At 33.1% G+C, this 21026-nt stretch overlaps 1 protein-coding gene across 1 annotated transcript in view; it reads right to left on the bottom strand.

Annotated features, from left to right (window-relative positions):
• The window catches only part of LOC145297619 (protein phosphatase 1F-like), a 308056-nt gene extending 287993 nt beyond the window's left edge, over positions 1-20063 (bottom strand). Inside the window, exon 1 of the mRNA XM_080143697.1 lies at positions 19372-20063. Coding sequence (XP_079999823.1) covers positions 19372-19559 — 188 coding nt within the window. The 5' untranslated portion in view covers positions 19560-20063. The remainder of the gene's footprint in view (positions 1-19371) is intronic.
• Between the last annotated feature and the right edge of the window lie 963 nt (positions 20064-21026).

Here is a 21026-nt window from a genome sequence, read left to right on the forward strand (position 1 = left end):
CTTTACCATGAAACACCGTTTCGGGGATTTAAAAACAAAACAGTATATCAATTCATGTCTCTCCAGCAGTGTTGATCAAACACCACCTCCCTTTATCACAAGAACAGAAAAATGTTCCAGATATTAGATCTAGTTACCTAATCCAGGTTATAAAAAATGTCTTCCTTACCTGCTATATATATATATATATATATATATATATATATATATATGGAACAGAATAAAAGCTAACAGTCAAGAGAAGCAATTTAATTCGCTGTAAATTGTGACCGAATAAAAAAAATTGTGCTCAATCATTTAAATTTATAACTTTTTTATTTATGATGGAAATAATCAGTAAAAAGAATTAGAAGTAATTTAATTTTATATTTTTTAAAAGTTTATTGAAATTTGACAGCTTTAAGAATAGTTATTGAAAATTCTTCACATAATCTGCAACAATTTTGTGATAAGTAACAAGGATTTTTTTTTTCCAGAATCAACTTGCTCCATCGCTTAAACCGAGGAAAAAGTAAACTTACGTCCTTTAATTGGCTTAACTGAATGGATTTTTTTTTTGTTTTTTTTAAATTTATTTATGGAGTGTGGGAGGGGGGTGTCATGTGAAAACAATTGTGTATGCAACCAAACCTGGTTCATTAGAATATTTGAAAGCTAAAATCCACTATTCAGAATTTCTCTCACTCTGTATCTGTGCCTATATCTAAACTTGGATTCCATGAACAAAGCTGGTTTCCCAGAACTGCCCGCTTGTGGAATTGTTCCACTGACCTGCTTTCCGGCTGACTACAATATAGTCGTCTTCAAGTCCAATATAAACAAGTTGCTGAGCCGTCCCCATAAATTATACCAAATTCTCACTAATATCTATTATTATGCTGTTATCTCAATGACTAAAGTACACGCATTAACCTTTATCCTCGAGTGGCCTTTAAGCCTTGATAAGTGATGACGCCTTTGTAGTAAAAAAAAAAAAAAAAAAGGAAAAAGAAAACGTTAAAATAATGATTTAAGGCATTACTGTAAATCAGACAACAAATGTTTCCCTTGAACTTAAAATCGTATAACCCCTAATATTGTTAATAATGGACGATATGTTGAAACTTAAATAAAATTTCAATAAAACTTTTAAAAAGTATAAATTTCCTTTTTCCTAATTTGTTTGTTTTTTTTTTCTTTCTTTTTACAGATTACTTCTATCGAAAATACAAATGAAGTTATAATCTTTTTTAAAGTGCACACGGACTTTATGGACACTCCGCATGTGAAGATGGGGACTCACACAAGACAGTCTTTTTTTTATTACATTTTCACCCCAAACAAGGCACATTGCCACTTTGGTGTAGGGGGCTACTATCAGGGGAAACATCTACTGGGGTACTACGTAGGGATTAGGGCAGCGAGATATTGGTTCACGTTGCACTTGAACTTATGCATGTCAGTGCAGTTGGGAAGCAGTGACCTGGAATGGAATTCCAAAGTCTAGCAGTTCTGGGGAAGAAACTACTGGAGTAGAAAGATCTTTTACATCTAGGGATCTCTACAGTGTGGGGGTGGGATTTTGCAGCTTGTCGGGTCTGTCGAGGGTGTTCACGTCGTGGGGGCACAAGTGCTTGCAGTTCTTCAGAGCATTCACCATTATAATACTTGTAGAACAGGCAGAGGGATGCAACGTTTCGACGATGGGACAGAGGCTGAAGTTTAGATGCCAGTTTAGGGCCTATCAGATTTGCGACTCTCTTTTGAACCCTGTCAAGGAGCGAGAGACTAGTAGCCGATGCACCGGCCCAAATATGACAGCAATACTCCATACATGGGCGGATAGTGGCCTTATAGAGGTACAGGATACATTCGGGTGTTAGAAGTTTTCTAGCATGGTAGAGAGAGTCCACCTTCCTCGCAGCGGCCCTGGCAATGCCCTCGATGTAATTGTTCCAACTCATGTTTCCTGTGAACGTTAGGCCAAGGAGCTTGAGAGACGTACTCTCAGATAAAGAGTCGTTGGCCATTGCTATAGGTGGTAGAGAAGGTTTCTTGTAATTATTGAATGAAACCAGTTTTGTCTTGGTGGCATTGAACGTTACCATCCATTTTTGTCCCCATTCCACTACTGATTGGAGGTCATCCTCTAGTGTTTCTGCCATTACTTTAGATATATGTTCATTTGTTTTCCTGTCGTGCCTGCTATAGAGTGTGGTGTCATCAGCATATATACCCATCTCAGAGGCAATTTTGTCGGGGAGGTCATTTATGAATATCAGGAACAGCAGAGGTCCAAGGATAGATCCCTGGGGCACTCCCGCATTTATATCATATTGTTTAGATGTACGACCATCAAGGACAACCTGGATTTTTCTCTTATCTAAGAAGGATTTAATTATGTTTAGTATTCTACCAGTGATACCGTAAGATCTAATCTTCCTGAGGAGACCCTCATGCCATACCCTGTCAAAAGCCTTAGATATATCTAGAGCTACCGCTCTGCCCTCTCCCGCTTTGTCCAGTGAATGGTATATGCGTTCAGAGATTACAGTGAGGATGTCTGCCGTGGAACGGGCTTGTCTAAATCCATATTGATGGTCGGTCAGAAGTTTAGCATCTGTAAGGTGCTGGACTAGAGCATGGTTAATTAAGGTCTCAAATATTTTGTGCAAAAAGTGGGAGGAGGCTAATAGGGCGATAATTTAATGGGTCAGTTCTTTCGCCAGAATTCTTGAATACTGGTACCACAGAAGCAGTCTTCGAACAGTCTTCAAATGCTTCAATCAACTCAGGTCATTAATAAAGAAATGGATCGTCTTGGTGGAATTAAATAAATTCAGGTTTCATTCAAGATTCTTAGAAAATCTCCATAGAATAAAGTTTAGAATTTATTTTAACCCAATCTTTTTATAAATAAAGATTAGTACAAGGTATATTCGAATCAATAATTTAACAAGAAAATGATATCATAATAATTAAGTTTCTGAATTTTGCAGATGAGGATTTATAATTTGGATTATTCAGACTACTGCTTTCATCAGGAGTGTCATTTTCACAACGATTTGGTCGATGTAACCTCTGGCCTTCAGGTGTATCTTAGTCAAACTCTAGAATATGTATGGAATTCCGAACGGAACCGTTTATTTAACCCACGGGGTTAGTATGCTCTCATGCCGTCAGCCACGGCTGTAAAAATTTTAAGTAATTCACAATTGTAGTCTTAATGTCGCCGGTACTAAGGATTGTACCTTCAATCTCCAGAAGTTGTTTAAATAAAGTTTTCCGTTCAAAATTCCGTAAAGATTCCCAGAGTTAGACAAGATACACCTGAAGGTCAGAGGTTACAACGGGCAAAACGTTTTATAAATAACATTCAAGATGAGACCAGTAAGTTCGAATAATTCAATTAATAAATAGTAATTAAATTTAATTTAAAAACACACACACACACATTATATATATATAACAATTTGTATTATTTGGATTTATCGGACTACTGTTCTCATCTTGAGTGTCATTTTCACATTTCAGTTGATATAACCTCTGATCTTTTTTTTTTTTTTTTTTTTTTTTTTTTTTTACATGGTGGTCCCCACTTATCAAGGCCCGGAAGCCACTCAGGGATAAGGGTTATTGCAAGTACAGTACGTTAGTATCGAGATTTGATGAAGTGTTTACTTAAGGGTGCGGTTCATTAGGAATTTGTTAACGTTGGACTTGAAGACATCCAAGTTGTAGTCAGATGGGAAGCAGGCAGACGGAACAGAGTTCCACAGGCGTGCAGTTCTAAGAAAGAAGCTTTGTTCATGGAATCCACGTTCTTCAGGTGTATCTTGTCGAACTCGGGAATGTTTCTGTCGAACTCGGGAATTTGGACGAAGTGATATTTTCCTAAAGTTCAATTCTATTACTTAGGACTTCTATCCAGTCATGGCTGATGGAACGAGACCATGATACCCCCCTCCCCGTGAAGTAAATAAAGTGTTCCATTCGAAATTCCGTCCAAATTTCTGCGTTTGACAAGATACACCTGAAGAAGTTCGGAGGTTACATCGACCGAAACGTGAAAATGACACTTAAAATGAGAACAGTAGTTCGATGAATCCAAATAATACGAATAATCAATCGTTATCTAAACGTAAAAAAAAAAACAAAAAAAAAAACAGAAAAGCGGAACAAATATAAAAAAGAACAAATCTCCCGGGCAACGTCGGGTAGGTGTAAGTAAAACTAGTATAGCTATAAGGAAAAACGACTCGTCGTGTGGAATTAAGGTAATTTAGGTTACATCACAAAGAATCACACTTCAGCATCAGTAACATCTTTCTATACCTCTTCCCTCCTCTTTTAACAAAAGATAAAACAATTCTTTAAAAAAAAAATTGTAAACAAGGTTGACATAATAATAGGAAGAGAAAGCAGATGTTTTTTCCCCTTTGTTTTCTGACAAAATTATTTATTTTATTTATTTATTATTTTTTTTTTTTTTTAAATAATAATTAGTTATCATTAATCCGTCTTCAGATGTCGACCACCACAGAAAGAGGCCATTAATTGCATGTGCATTGTAATTTGTGTAAAATAATCTATTATCCTCAGGGAGTTCAGGCAAACACTATAGAATTTTCATTACTAGGTCTTGTAAAGTAACGAAAAAATAACAAAAATATATATTCTTAAATTATTTATTTTAGAAACAAAACTTTTGCTTTTTATTTTTATTCGAAATAAACAAAGAGAGGTGGGAAGAAGAGAGAGAAAAGTAGGGAAGCATAAGAGAGAGAGAGAGAGAGAGAGAGAGAGATTTTAATTTACGCAGATTTTACTCTATTGATTATTATATTGTGCCCAATATATAGCAATGATTTCTATATATATATATATATATATATATATATATATATATATATATATAATTACCCACTGATACTCGTATAAATAATTGAATTTATTCAAAAAGTATCGCAAAAAACAAAAAAACAAATAACATCTACATAAAAATTGCGATACATTCAGCAGTCATGCGAGATAGCCTAGTGGTAGAGGTTTACGCTTTTTACCATGGGGTCCTGATTTCGAATCTTGCTAGATTCAGCCAGTCTGGCGAGATTCTAAATCAGGACCCCATGGTAAGAAGCGTAAACCTCTACCATATTATAATAGAACCCCCCGGAATACGGTGACTCTAAGATACGTTTTTTTTTTTAGGCTGCGATGTGGAATACAATGTTTTTTCTAACCTCTGATTACGGTATTTACCCCGCCTTACAGTGCTATTTAAAATGTTATTTAATTATATACATGTGTATTATATATTTCTGTAGAAATATATTTTCATATAATATATATCAATCCTTATTTAAGAAGCTCAATGTAATTACAGAGCAATATAGAGAATAAATGACAAAAAGTTATATTCCAAAATTCATGATGTTGATCATCTTATAATTTATTCCTTTAATTCAGTTGACATATACAATTCTTGCCAGTATCTGTTTCATAGCGCAAAATCAATCTCTTAATTATTATATCAATCAGTGAATCTATTATTTTCTGATGAGTTAAGGGCATAATAGATTCACTGATTGATATAATGATTGATTTTGCGCTACGAAACAGATACTATCAAGAATTGTATAAGTCAACTGAATTAAAGGAATAAATTATAAGATGGTCAACATCATGAATTTTGGAATATAACTTTATATATGACTTGGGTACCATCAGCTAGAATCGAGACCAAAACATGTAGCTTTCCAGTCTTATTCGTTACAGGTAATATTGTTAAAGGTATTAATTTATGTTTGCGCATGCGTAGAAGTAACACGTTTAGTCGACTTAAGCCTGCCAAGTACCATTTTTTTTTCTTCTTCAATTTGTACCCCTTAATAGCTATTTTTTAACGCTAAGAACCAAATCGAATTTGTTGCACATGTCCAAATCAAGTTTCAAATCTGTAGGCCTAAAATTGACAGAGCAGTTTGGTCAAAAGGAGAATTATTTTAAAAGGACCATAATGGTTTTAATTTAATAATGTCTACGATGACGAAGAACAAATTGTTTCTTGAAACAGAAAAAGCGAACAATAAATACCGACAAGTCTTCAAAAAAAAAAAATAAATAAATAAATAAAATAAATAAATAAAAACCAGACTTCAAAAATGTGACAGGAATAAATAGATGCCGCTCTCATTCATTAGTTTTTTTGTTTTTTTTTTTACTTTCATTACGTTTTACGGTAAAGTCACTCACGTGACCAAAATGTACTTAAAGCGCTTAGTTTGACACAGAAGAATTCTGATTTTTCTGCTGAATGAAACACTGGAAAGTGTGTGGGTACATGTTTTGGTTTTCTCTTTCAAAGAGATGTGTAGTCGTCTTCGCTTTTTTTGCGATCAATATGATTTATGAAGCTAGCCATGCGTTCAAAGCAATTTATTTTTGGTTAAACTCAGGAGTTGTAAAAAAAAAGTATGCAATGGACAGAATATGTTTTTAATAAAATGTACATACTTTTTCGTACGTTCCTGTCGACCATATTGAAAAATTCCCATAATCCACTATTATTTTTCTTTTACACAAATCATAACTTTAAACACATGTCCAACCACGAAAAGCAAATAATATAATAAAAAATGAAAAATTACCGACAAATTATTAAACTTTCAAATAAAATCACTTTCTGAATGTTCGCGATGAAGATTTGCAGTGGCAGTGCTTATTCAAAATGACACTTATGGCAGCAATTAAAAGTAAAGAAAATACAGATAAGTCTGTATGATGCATCTACTCGCTACAAAACGAAGATGTCATATTCCAAAAATTACGTAATCTGATCAAGCATTTTTTAAAATGCTTATTAAAGAAAATCAAGGGTACTTGTACAATTTAGTCAAGACATTAAAAAATGAAAATATCGAAAAAAGTTTAAATTGTATGTATCCGTTATAGAACTAAGTTCTCCGAAAAAAAAATTCACTTAATTTCATCAAGTAGCTTTTTTTTGTTTTTTTTTTTGTTTTTTTTTACAGCGGAAAAACACGTTTTTATGAAAGCGCGTTGAAGGCGGCCATCTTGGATAAAAAAAAATTTTTTTTAATTGTTTTAATTGTAGAAATGACAAAGGGAGATAACTCCAGTTAAAGCGCTAACACCCTTTCCCATGTTTAATACTAGCTTTTCTTCCTAAAATCGAACATTTTGCTCGGTATCATAACAAATTGTTTTTTTCGCTGTAAAAAAAACAAAAAACAAAAAAAAACAAAAAAAAAAAAACTACTTGATGAAATTAAGTGAAATTTTGGGGTTGTATTACTGTACACATACATTCGAAAAAGTTGTCAAAAAACAAATAAATGTTACCAAAGGCAAGATAAGTTACTTTTCTACCTAACTGGATATATTTTTTAGGGTTTTTATTTAATGTAACATGTTTATCAGCTCGAAAAACATACAATGTTTACCGATGTATTTGAAAATTGCAAATGAGCACTCTCTGGTAAACACAGTAAGCTTGGGAAAAGGAGTTAAAACTAAAAAATACACAAAATACTGTTAAAACCCCACCGAATATATGTCAGCCTATGTCATAGTAACATATATTGAGCGAGTTTCTAACAATATTTTTGTTAGTTTTAACTCATTTTCCCAAGCTTACCGTGTTTACCAGAGAATGCCCCGCCATTTGCAATTTTCAGATACATCGGTAAACATTGTATGTTTTTCGAGCCGAATAAACATGTTACATTAAATAAAAACACTAAAAAAATTATCCAGTTAGGTAGAAAAGTGACTTATCTTGCCTTTGATAACATTTATTTGTTGTATATTTGTTTTTTTGACAACTTTTTCGAATCTATGTGTACAGTAATACAAACCCGAAATTTTTTTTCAGAGAACTTCGTTCCATAACAGATACATACAATTTAAACTTTTTTTTTTTCGATATTTTCATTTTTTTAATGTTTTGACTAAACTGTACAAGTACCAAATCAAGCTTAAGCGAGTCGTAGTATTTTCGTCGGTCTTGATGAAATCGATAAAATAAGGGGAAGATAACTTAAATTGAAGTGTTGAGGTAAAAGATGAGCCTTATGTTCAATATAGTTTAGTGGTAAAAATCACTAAAACTTGTATATTTTGATTTTCTTAGTTAAAAAACAAAACTACTTGATCGATTTATGTAATTTTTGGAATATGACATCTTCGTTCTGTAACGAGTACGTACATCATATATACTTTTCTAAATTTTTTTTTTTACTTTTAATCGCCGTCATAAGTGCCATTTTGAATAAGCACCCATTATTCATATTATTTGGATTTTTCGGACTACTGTTCTCATCTTGAGTGGCATTTTAACAGCGTTTCGGCTGGTGTAACCTCCTAACTTCTTCAGGTGTATCTTGTCAAACTCTGAAATCTTTTTTCTAATTTAAGAATCCGCACAGAATTTTGAACGAAACACTTTAATCCACTGGGGTAGAATGCTCTCGTTCCATCAGACATGACTGAGTAGAAGTCCAAACAAATAATTTGCAATTGTACCACTACGCCACGATTCTTGCAGATCCCATGACGTGGGTAAACTACTTGTTAAATTTAGTTGTAAAGTTACACTCTTTTGGAGGTTGAAGGGTTGAACATTCAACACTCAAGAAATACAAAATTTTGCAATTACTTAAGTCATGGCTGATAGAACAAGAGCATGCTACTCCATGGATTAAATAAAGGGTTCCGTTCGAAATTCTGTGCACATTCAGTAGTTTGAAGTACTTTGAACCCTTGGAAGCCAAATTTTTGGCCAAAAACTGATTAAAAAGCTTGCCCTATGTTTGAATACACTTTATGTCAAATTTCAAATGTTTAGATAAAAAATTAGCCGAGTAATTTGGTAGAGACCGCAGGTCAAATTTTTTTAATTTTGACCCGTTAACATTTATTGTTTTGAGCTCAAATCAAATTCAAAAGTTTGATCCATGTTCAAGTAACCTACATTCAGATGTAGGTTGCTTGAACACTAAAACTTTTTAATTTGAATTTCAAGTGTTTAGACCCAAAATTGGCGGAGGAGTTTAGTAGAGATTTAAAAGGTCAAATCATTGAACTTTGACCCCTTAACAGCCAAATTTCTGGCTGAAAACCTGTTAAATAGATTTTCCCAAATTTCAATACTCCTTATGTCAAATCTTGAGTCTGTGGCCTGAAAATTGACAGAGTAGTTTAGTAGGGAAATGTACACACAGACAGACAATTTCACTTATATATATATATATATTCAAATTTATGCTAAACATTGATGCACTTTTAACTCATGTTTATTCCCTGATGAAAAGTGCATATATTTGAAAATCCATGGATTAAAGATTTTTTTTATAAATTTCTTGTTTAGATTTGATGGATTCAATTTATTTTCATCATCTATTTTCCCTATTTCTATGTCATTATATATATATATATATATATATATATATATATATATATATAAAAAGCTGAACGTCCGTCTGTGTGTGTGTCTGGTCACGAATAGGCTCCTATATGGTTGACTATTATAGAAAACTGATCACATATAATGATAGAAGATGTATCGAGACGCAGGATTGGGTATGTTTGATCTGGCATAATGATGATTCATTAAAATTGTAGGGTCTGCACAGGCGCCTGGTCTACAAAGTATGGAAATAAAAAAATTAAAAAACGTTTACAAGTGTTTTTGATATAGATGTACATAATAATACTTTGATAAGTATGTTTTAACTTAAATAGAGATGGTATAATAAAATTATGGGGTCTGTGTTCGCGCCTGGCCTCCATAGAATGGAAATAGGCATAAACTTTAATAAAGACTTTTCATATTTATCTGCGTAAGTATACTTTGATAATTATGTTTCAGTTTGAAGAAATACGGTATAATAAAATTATGGGGTGTTCGTTCACGCCTGACCTCCATAGAATGGAAATATGTCACAAACTTTAACAAGGTTTTTTTAATATAGATCCACAGAATATTGTGATAAGTGTTTCAGTGTGAACAGGTATGGTATAATAAATTACGGGGTTTATCTATTTTATTTTTACTTTCATCATATTTTGCTTTGGCTTTGATACCCCCAAATTCGAAGCTATCTCTTTACAACCCTTCCTTTTCATAACATATCATACTTTCATAAATCAGAATCCATTTTCTGTAGACTGTTTTTTAACCCAGTCAACGACAGGTACTTTTGCTAGTATATATATATATATATATATAGTGTCCCATTGTATGCTTGATATAATTGAGGTTCTAGTTCTAATTATAATCACCTTAGTGTAAAACTCGATTTGCTGTATAAATGTTTCATGCCATCAGATTAGTCATCTCTCTCTCTCTCTCTCTATATATATATATATATATATATATATATTTATATAAACTAGTAGTTGTGTGTGTGTAATTCTACAGTCAATACCGCTGGACTGATCATGACTAAACCTAGAGATGGTGCACACCATTTTCGAGGTAAAGGTGAAGGTCATAACCTATGCATGTATACTCTCCTACAGCCCACACCACTGAATTGATTATGACCAACCTGATATGATGATGATCTTCAACCTAGGAATGGTGCACACCATTTTTCAAGGTCAAAGTCAAAAGTTAAGGTCATATTTGGTGCAGATCTTCATAAACTCGTCCAGCTAGAGATGGTGGCTAACCTCAACTTGGAGTGCACCATCCCTAGGGGGGGGGGTGTTTATGAAGAGCCACATCAAATAGTACCTTAACCTTTGACCTTGAAAAATTTAGCATTATATTTAATACCCGGCAGTGCCGGGTACATCTGCTAGTAATGATATATTTTAACTTTGAACTTGATGTCACTTCCCTGCGCTGATAATGAGACCTGATATCAATTTAAAAAAAGCTCACATCGTCTCAAACGATTGTACATAAAATTGTTGTTTCAGTTGAGTTCTTGGAGCTTACCTAAATGATTGTTTCTTAAGTTTATTTTACTCTCTAATAAGCGATGAATTTGAGTTGACGGCTAGGAATTAAAACAAATAACGCAGTATATGAAACCGTTAAAGACATTCAGGTCAGATCAACGCAATGGGTGTATACAAAATTTTTTAACTATTGGGTCACTATTTTATCAAGACCAAAATCCACTCGAGGATAAAGGTTAAGCGTTTCTCGACTATACGTAACTTTGATAAATATGAATCAAATTCACTCTTTTTTTCTTTTATTTTTTAATTTACTTATTAATCGACCATTTATTGAAATCAAAAATAAAAATGAGGGGAAACTAAAACAATAAAAAGCAAAAGACAAGTGGATTGAGAAGAAAATGCATGGCCAATTCAGTAAAGATTTACCAAAGGTAGTGGACAAGGGAAAAAAAACTGGCGATGGTTATCAAAATGTGACTTGAAGGTTAGAACAGAAACCCTAATATGTGCCGTACAGTAGCAAACGCTCAGGACAAATTACTCGTATGTGAAATATCATATTGATAAAACGGTTGAAAGTCCCCTGTGTTGATTGTGTGGGCAGAAAGGTGAGAATGTGCAACACCTCGTCAATAGTTGTGAGAAGTTAGCTCAAAAGTAGTACAAGAGAAGGCATGACAATATTGTGAGAAAGGTCGATTGGGATATATGCAAGAAAAGAGGATTGGAATGCAGTGAATAATGGAACGAGCATGTTCCAAAAGGGGTGGTTGAGTGATAATGTGAAATTATTATGGGATATGAATATTCAATGTGATAACGTGATTGAAGCAAGGTGACCAGATTTAGTCTTGTTGAACAAAAAAAAAAAAAAAAGGAACACAAGGCAATAATCACTGATACAGCAGTGCCAGCTGATGTGAATGTGAGGGAAAAAGAAAAGAAGAAAGTAAAAAAATACCAAGACTTGAAAAGGGAGATAAAAAGATTGTGGAAGTTAAAGGCCAAAGTTGTACCTATTGTGATCGGAGCCCTGGGGATGCAACAAAAGAATTTGACAAATGGATTCAGAAAATTGGGACCCATGGTGGAGTACTTCAAAAGACTGCATTGTTGGGAACCACTAGACTCTTGCGGAAAGTACTGGAAAACGGAGAAAAGATGCTGATAGGCAGATCATAACAAATGACCATAGGCTATTAGCATAAAATCAACAATAACACCCAGACAAAATATAATAATAATAATCTGTCTATATATCAAAAAAAGGAAAATGTCTCTGCATGTGTACATTTCCCCACCAAATAGCTGTCAATTTTCAGTCTAGAGATTCGAGATTTGATGTAAGGGGTACTAAGATTTGGAAAAATTCTTTTAATTGGTTTTCCGCCAAAAAATTGGCTGTCAAGGGGTCAAAGTTAAACGATTTGACCTTTGAAAACTCTACTAAACTCCTCCGCCTATTTTGGGTCTAAACACTTGAAATTTTGAATGTAGGTTACTTGGACATGGCTCAAACTTTTTAATTTGATTTGAGCCCAAAACAATAAATGTTAAGGGGTCAAAGTTAAAAAAAAAAAAAAAAATTGACCTCTGTGGTCTCTACCAAATTACTCAGCCAATTTCTGATCTAAACATTTGAAATTTTACATAAAGGGTATTCAGAGATAGGGCAAGCTTTTTAATCAGTTTGGGTTGAAAATTTGAGCTGCCAAGGGGTCAAAGTTAAAAAGATTTTACCTTTGTGGTGTTTAACAAACTACTCAGCTAATTTTGGGTCTAAACATTTGAAATTTATACATAACGGGTATTCAGACATGCGGCAAGCATTTTGATCAGTTTTGAGGCAAAAATTTGGCTGCCAAAAGGTTAGAGTTGAAAGAGTTGACCTTTGCAGATTCTACCAAATTCCTCCGTCAATTTTGGGTTTAAACACTTGAAATTTTAGATGTAGGTAACTTAGACATGGGTAAAACTTTGTATTTTGATTTGAGACCAAAATAATAAATGTTAAGGGGTCGAAATTGGGGTCAAAGTTTTTAAAAAATTCACGTCTGCGGTCTCTACAAAATTACTCAGACAAATTTTGGTCTAAACAGTTGAAATTTTACATAAAGTGTATTTACACGTAGGGCAAGTTATGAACAGTACATAGAGCCCAAGCAAAGCCGAGCTGAATTGCTAGTATATCTATAAAAGTGAAAGTGTGTGTGTGTGTGTGTGTATATATATATATATATATATATATATATATATATATATATATATATTTCCCTACCAAACTATCCTGTCACTTTTCAGTCTACAAACTCAAGATTTGACATAAGGGGTATTGAGGTTTGGGAAAATCCTTTTAATCAGTTTTCAGCCAAAAATTTTACATAAAGGGTATTCAGACATAGGGCAAGCTTTTTAATCAGTTTTGGGGAGAAAATTTAGCTGCCAAGAGGTCAAAGTTTACAGAGTCAAAGTTACAGAGTTGACCTTTGCAGACTCTACCAAACTCCTCCGCCAATTTTGGGTCTAAATACTTTAAATTTTAGATGTAGGTTACCTGGACATGAGTCAAACTTTTTAATATATATATATATATATATATATATATATATATATATATATATATATATATGTACATAAAGTTATGAACATAAGGCCCAAACTAAGCCGAGCTGAACTGCTAGTAATAATAAATTGAATTAAAAAAAAAAGAAGTTTATTGATAATAAAGTTATTATTATTACACTTTACTAGTAAAAAATAAAAAATGATATATCCCACAAAAACGATATATTCGTTTGAAGTAACTGAGTGGTCTTGGCGTATTTGAGTAATAATCTTGTACGTCGTCTTACTGGACGAATGTTCAGAGTCGGGATCTCTTTAGCATGAGGCTTTCAGCGTACCTTTCAACATCTCTTCCAGACGGCTCTACCAATTGATAGTTCCTATTTACATGGGACAGAGTTAGACACTAGGATCGGTTTTTAACGTGGAGAAAAGGAAAAAAAATTAAAAATTGTCTCGGTCGTGAAGGACTTCTCCTCGACTGACAGAGAAAAAGAAATTGAAGTGCACTGCAGCATCTGAAAAACAGATACTACACTTTGATCTCGGCCCAATGACTTAACCAGTCAATCGTAGTCGTGTAAAGAGGAATGCGGATGTACTTATAATCATTACATAAAAAATAAAACATTTAATCAACGACTCAACATAATTGACTTAAAGTAAAACCTTATTTAAAAGACTAAAAATTAATAATCGACAAAAAACATGCGACACGTTTTTACACACACACACACACACCACCACCACCACCACCACCCATTAACAATATCTCACTTTTGGGAAGATCCCCATCATTCCAGTAATTATATGAGCAACCGAACTCATAAAGAGAAATTTCAAAAGCTACCTGGCGACTATACCCAGTGAACCAAGTGAAAATGAGATTCAAACAATTGCTTTTAAAAGGACGGTTAGAATCATAAAAAGATCTTTCGGTTAGAATGTGATATCGAATGAGTGTCTGGCTTTTGGTAAAATGCTCCATCCCCATCTAGAACAAACCGATAAGAAAAAAAAAGTTATAGGTGTATATACTCGACGTTGCCCGGGATTCATTTTTATTTACGCCCCTTTGTTTTCTTTTTTTAAATATGGTTTTCATTTATTTATTTATTTATTACTAAATTATTATTTTTTGCAAACGTGATTTTGAAATCTAAATTAATAATTCAACCAATTTTTTTAGATCAGGTAATGCTTTAATCTCTATTTAAAATTAATGGATATAAATAGCTTTCAAAGCCTTCAATCTTTTAAATTCGCCAGTTTAAATGCTTTCAGATTTTCAAGGGTCATAAGTAATTCATTTTTTTTTTCAGCTATAAACAAAAGATTAAATGCCTAACTTATTTATGAAAAAACGGAAATGCATTGTGTTGGAATTAATACATTTTTTTTTTATTTAAAAGGATTTTTAAAAATTCGTTTAAATTTATGTTCTTGTATTTTTTATATTTCAATAAATATTTGATTGTTAGTAAATAAAAACATGTATTTTTTAATTCTTGTAACCACGAAATAAAACAGACACACGTGATGTTATTTTGTAATGGAGATTTGGTATTCATCTGTCTAAAACCGAAACTATACTCTCACCATCTTTTAATGATTAATTCGGAGGAGGGGGTAGTGTCGTATTTGTTCTATTTTCAGGGTACCATCCTCCCATGTATTATCCCCCTCCTTTGAGGGTGCACAGTAGTCCTCCCATGTATTATCGCCCTCCTTTGAGGGTGCAGTCAGTAACTGCACTACTGCAGTACTTGCCTCGTCACGAAGGTAAAGTTAAGACATAAAGTCGATTTTTTTTTATCTGAATTGGAACAGAAATAAAAAATTGTCTCAATCCAAAATGTGATTTTCCTTATTGACCGAGGACGCAAAACAGATACTACACCCTACTCCTCGCCAAAAGACCAAGCAAAGGCCCAGAAGTGTAATTATGTTTTTATTTACTTGCCTCCCTACGAGGGTAAAGTTGGACACAATGTTTGTTTTTAATGTGAGGGAAAATCCAGCTCCCCAAAAAAGGGCACTCTAGATTATTGGAACAAAAATAAAAATGACCTCAGTCTAGAACTTCTCTTTCGCTGACAGAGGACAGAACAGACCAAGTGTCGCACCAAAACAGATACTACAATTTGTTTCTATTTATTTGCCTCCCCACGATGACAAAATGAGACACAAGGTAGGTTTTAATATGGGGGGGGGGGTCCAGCTCCTAAAAAAGAGGCACTCTGGTTGGCAACAAAAATTAAAAATTGCTTTAGTCGAGAACTTCTCGATCACTGACTAAGGACAGTGGCGGACCTGAAAGAGAATCACCCCCCCCCCTTGTCCAATCAATAAAAATCCACTAAAAAAATTGCAAAAACCGAAAGCCGTTCTTAACATGGGGAGGTTGGGTTGTTTATTCAGAAAGCCGTTCTTAATATGGGGAGGTTGGGGAGTGTTTATATAGAAAGCGGTTCTTTGGGGAGGGTGATTCTCGTTCAGGTCCGTCAGGACAGAATTAACAAAATGTAGCACCAGAACAGATACTAGACTTTGCTCCTAGCCAGGAGGTCAACATTATCGATATATGCGCGATCGGAGGGAGAATTGAGTTGCTAATTTTGTAGAGGCAATCACTATTGAACACATGTAGAAAATCGTTCTTAAGGTAGTCGGTTTCATTATTTTGTGAATTTGGACATTCGATGTCAAAAAAGAAAGCGTTACATTTGATTTCATAACAAAAATGAGGTTAAAGTCGCTACTTGTCTAAAATCGACGTGTGCATAATCACGTATGGTAACGAACATGGAAGTGATAATAAGATCCGTTTATAACCTAGAAATAATAAATAAGACAACACTATCAAAAGGAACAATTCGACGCAACTTTTAAGTATTTCAATTATAGAAAAACTCCAGGGAATTTAGAAAGAGTTGGCTTATAAAGCTTGCGTTTTAACATTTTAATATTTTAAGATATCAAGCCGGGTAAAAAGAATGCTAAATGCGACACTATACTGCATCATACTGTTAAAATAATAATATTCATAAAATTAGAAGACAATTTTCACGTGCGTCTGCGTGTGCATGTTGTTCTCGTTGCGACGTGACTTACACATTGAATTAAGATTTTAAATTCATTTTAATCGAATGTTTATTGAAACTAAACAAATACAATAGCCTAAACAAAATATATTTAAAAAGAATAATTACGAAATTAAATCTATCACGATGCATTTCGGTTTCTTCGTAAACACGTCAGCTATTTCAATCGTTTGTTTATTAAAAAGAGAAAAAGAAAATTATTTCGTAAATCTTCGAAGTTTTAAAGGAATCTGGAAGCATTTAAAGTGTCGGAGAAAGTAATTTAAACTGGCTTTAAAATGACCAGCAAATCCTCAAGTATTAAAATTTTGATTCATACTCCTGTAATTTATGGTCGTGTTGAAATAACGTTATTATTTAGAAACCCATTTTAGCATGAGGAGGAAAGGGGCTTTGTTCACGTTAACTATTCTGTACTTACCGAATTTAATAAACTAATGATACCGTAAAAATTGAATTTAACTTAAAAATCCGAGCTAAAATAAAACAACATGCTCCCTAGGCTGCAAAAATACTAAAAAAAATAATGTTTTTGCAAACATCCGATTGCAACAACATTACCATGGCATTAATGAACAAACAATACTGTAATGTAATTTAAATTTTAAAATTAAAAATAAGAATTTAGTAAAAATCATAGTTTTAAAAAACCGAACATATTTATGAGATTTAAAGACGTCTAATCAACTTTAGTACAAAACCGATTAAATAATAACACTTCTTCAATCATTGCAGTTTACGGACCATACCATTTTTAGATGGGATTTTAAAATTAAATTCATTTTTATATCTTTTGTTTATTAAATTGTTAGGCGAAAGTACAGAATAGTAACAGAAGATCCTCCCCATTTAAGAATCGGTCTCGAAATAATGACATTATTTCAGTATGGTACGTATTTTGCACATAAGTACGCAAAAATGAAAGTAAATAATCCCGGGCAACGCCGGGTAGGTACTGCTGGTATTACCAATGCCTAAGAAAGCATGTGCTATTATTATCGATTTTTTTTTTTTTTAAATAAGATTGCGAAACGTATCAGGGTTAACTACCTTTAAACCAATCTGGATATGATTAGACAGAAAAGACAAAGAAAACAATCGGTCCTTATTGTGACATTGTGACAAACCCTTTAAACGTCAGATGAATTCACTCCGAGTGACACGGCGTGACACGCGAAATAAGCAATTGAATTAAATTAAAACTACGTTACACACGGCTGATGCAAGGAATACCCTAAATCGGTTTCCTACAAAGACGAAAAAGAAATACAAAAAAAAAAAAAAAAAAAAGAGGGAAACAAAGCCCTTTTCTCAAGGGCAACCCCAATGCAGTATTTTGTTTTCGTAACTAACTATAAATTATTACAAATATTTAAAAATACCAAAAACAAAGAAATCTTTATTATTATTATTATTATTATTATTATTATTATTATTATTATTATTCGCACCTAAACCAGTGTTGCCCGGGAGTCTTTTTACTTTCATTTTTAAAAACACGATTTTGAAAATTAAAATTATTACGTTATATCATTTGGCTATGAAATTATGAATGGAACCAAAGAGCTATAAAACTATAACTAATTTTGTGAAGGTAAAGGTAATGTTTTAATCTCTATTTATAAAACTATTGGCTGAAAATAGCTTCCAAAACTTTCAATCTTTTTAATACATGTGGATTATTCGTAAGAGATTATTTAAAGCCAGTTTAAATCATTTTTTATTCGACAGTTTAAATGCTTCCGAATTCCTTTCAGATGTAATAACTCACAAAAGTAATTCATTCTTTTTCAATTGTTAACAAAAAGATTTAAACGGTTGTCTTCTACTTAAACCGTAGAAATCGAAATGCATTAGGTAGGATTTCATTTAGTAACTATTTTTTTTTTTAAATAAGATTTTATCAAATTTCGTTTTTATTTTAATCAATAATCGATTTAATAGTAAAATAAATAAATAAAAATAACGTGTAAGTCACATAACGGCGAAAAATACGATTACACAATTTTATTAATACAGAGATTAACCCTTTCTTGTAAGTTGCGTCCAACATTACAGACATAACGAATAAAACGCGTGCATTTAAATTTTACTTAAACAATTTAGTTATCTTAACGTCAACGACGTTTTAAAAATCGTTTTACTACTTAATCTTACTTTTGGTTTCGATACTTCTGCAGTTTAACGGACAGTGCTCATTTTTAGATAGTATTTTCAAGTTAAATTCAATTTTTACGGTGTTTTTATTTATTAACTTGTTAAGTGAAAGTACAGAATAGTTCAATTCTCCCTGTATCCAACGTTAAGAGTGGGTTTCTAAATAACGTTATTATTTCAGCACGGTCCATAAACTGCAGAAGTGCCTTCATTTCAATTAATATCCGATCAACTCGTAAATAAAATAACAATTCAATGTATAATTATCAAAGTTACGTTGAGACGAGAATTACAGACACACGAGTAGTAGTCACTCAATGTTATTAATTTGAATATTAATAACAACGTTATCATTTCAGTATGGTTTGTAAACTGCAGAGGTATCTTGATTTCAATTATTCGATTATTCGTAAATAAAATAATTATCAAAGTTACGTTGAGTTAAGAATTACATACACACGAGGTGTTCACAATGTTGTGAATCGGATTAAGTATTATTAATCTGAAAGGGGAAATATAATTCATGTGGGGACGTTGATTTTTTTTGGTTGTACTGTTCTATCAACCATCAATTAATTTTTTTTTTTTTTTTAACTACCTTAAAATTAAAAAAGGGCTGATGACTTACCAGTAGATGAGATATTGTCGCGCCCATTCCAGAGATTCGCCCTCAACTTCGCTCTGTGTAAGATATTGGTAGCAGAGCTTAACTGGTGCCGATTTGCCCTCATCAACTTCCTTCTTGGTCTTCAACTGTTGACAGAAATTGTCTAAGAATCTCCTGTAGGTTTGTAATTCATTACCGTAGGATGCCATCCCGGGGTCGGCGACTGGCAAACACTAGGGCCCGACTTACCATAGAGGGAGATTTAGGGGGGATTTGTAGGAGACCCGATATTCGTAGTAAACGACCCCGGCTTTCCCTTTCTTTGCTTATTTATAAGATAATAACTTGTAATTTTAACTTGTGTTGTAACTGTTTTAAAACTCCAACAGTATCTTAATTTTTTATCCAGTAAGTCAATCAACGTGTTTTCCTGGTTGTAGTTATTTTGAAACAGTTCTCCCCGTGTTGTAAAAATCACATCAAGTAGGTTTCCTTTGGCGATTACTTTTTTTTATTATTATTATTGTTGTCTACTATTCTACTTTAAGCGTGGATATAAAAGAAGTGTATACTCTCTTTCAGCCTACTGCTCTCCTGAATCTAAATACAAACAACTATATATAAAGAGTTTCTATTTTCCTTACCCTCTGCGAACCTTTCCCTTCCCTCTTTAATTTAGAACGTTTCTCACTAACCTTCTTTTTCCTTCTGTCGGCCCCTCTCTCTATTCTTTTACTCTATCACCTTTCGTTTCTCGCTTCCCCGTTTGTATGACCTTGTTTTCTCACTCACTCTCTGACTTTCCCCCTTCACTCTGTTTTAAACTATTACGCTATCTTTTTCAACATCAATTGTCCCCCCCCCCTTTGCTATTCTTTTCCTATCTCTTCCCCCTTCTCTGTCTCCCTCTGTCTTCCGTTCTAGATACACTTCACCCCCACACCCTGTTAAAATTATTAAGCTTTCCTTTTCCGTTTTAACATCGATTGTCTCCCCTTCTCTATTCGTTTTTCCTTTTTATTTTCTTCCCCCACTCCCTCAATCATTTTACCGGTTCTTATTTAGAATTCAACCTAATTAAAAAAATATACATAATTTTTTTTTTTCAGGGAAATGTCATATTCTAAAAATCACGTAAATTGATTAAGTAGTTTTATTATTTTTAATTTTTTTATTTTAACGATTTAAAGCGATTAATGTGAAATCGGTAGCATAACAAAGCTGATCTCGCAAGTTTAAATTATTGTAGACTAATCTGCTCTTGTTTATCTCAAGATGGCGACGCGAGATAGTATCTTTTTGCTTACTCATAAAATGAGATTTTCTTAATTAAAAATAAAACTTCTTGATCAATATGTCGGCTAAGTATATCATAATGTTTTTTTTTTTTTTTAAATTAGGTTGAATTCTAAATAAGAACCATTTTACTCTATCGCTTTCTCTTTTCTTTCATTCCCCAATCTCTAATTGAATATTACATTACAAGCTTTCCATCTGCTGTCCTCTCAGTTCGCTTATAATATATTTATTTATTTATTTATTTTTCTCACTTTTCACTCTCCAGCTGGTTTTTAAATAACTTTTAATCCCCCTCTCTTTATTTATCACACCCCTTTTACTTATCTCTCCTCCTCCCTTTTCTGTTTTATTACCTTACTCTACTACTCAACAACACA

This window comes from Euprymna scolopes, chromosome 2 (genome assembly GCF_053919585.1).
Source record: "Euprymna scolopes isolate OS-2025 chromosome 2, ASM5391958v1, whole genome shotgun sequence".
Classification (NCBI taxonomy): Eukaryota; Metazoa; Mollusca; class Cephalopoda; order Sepiida; family Sepiolidae; genus Euprymna; species Euprymna scolopes.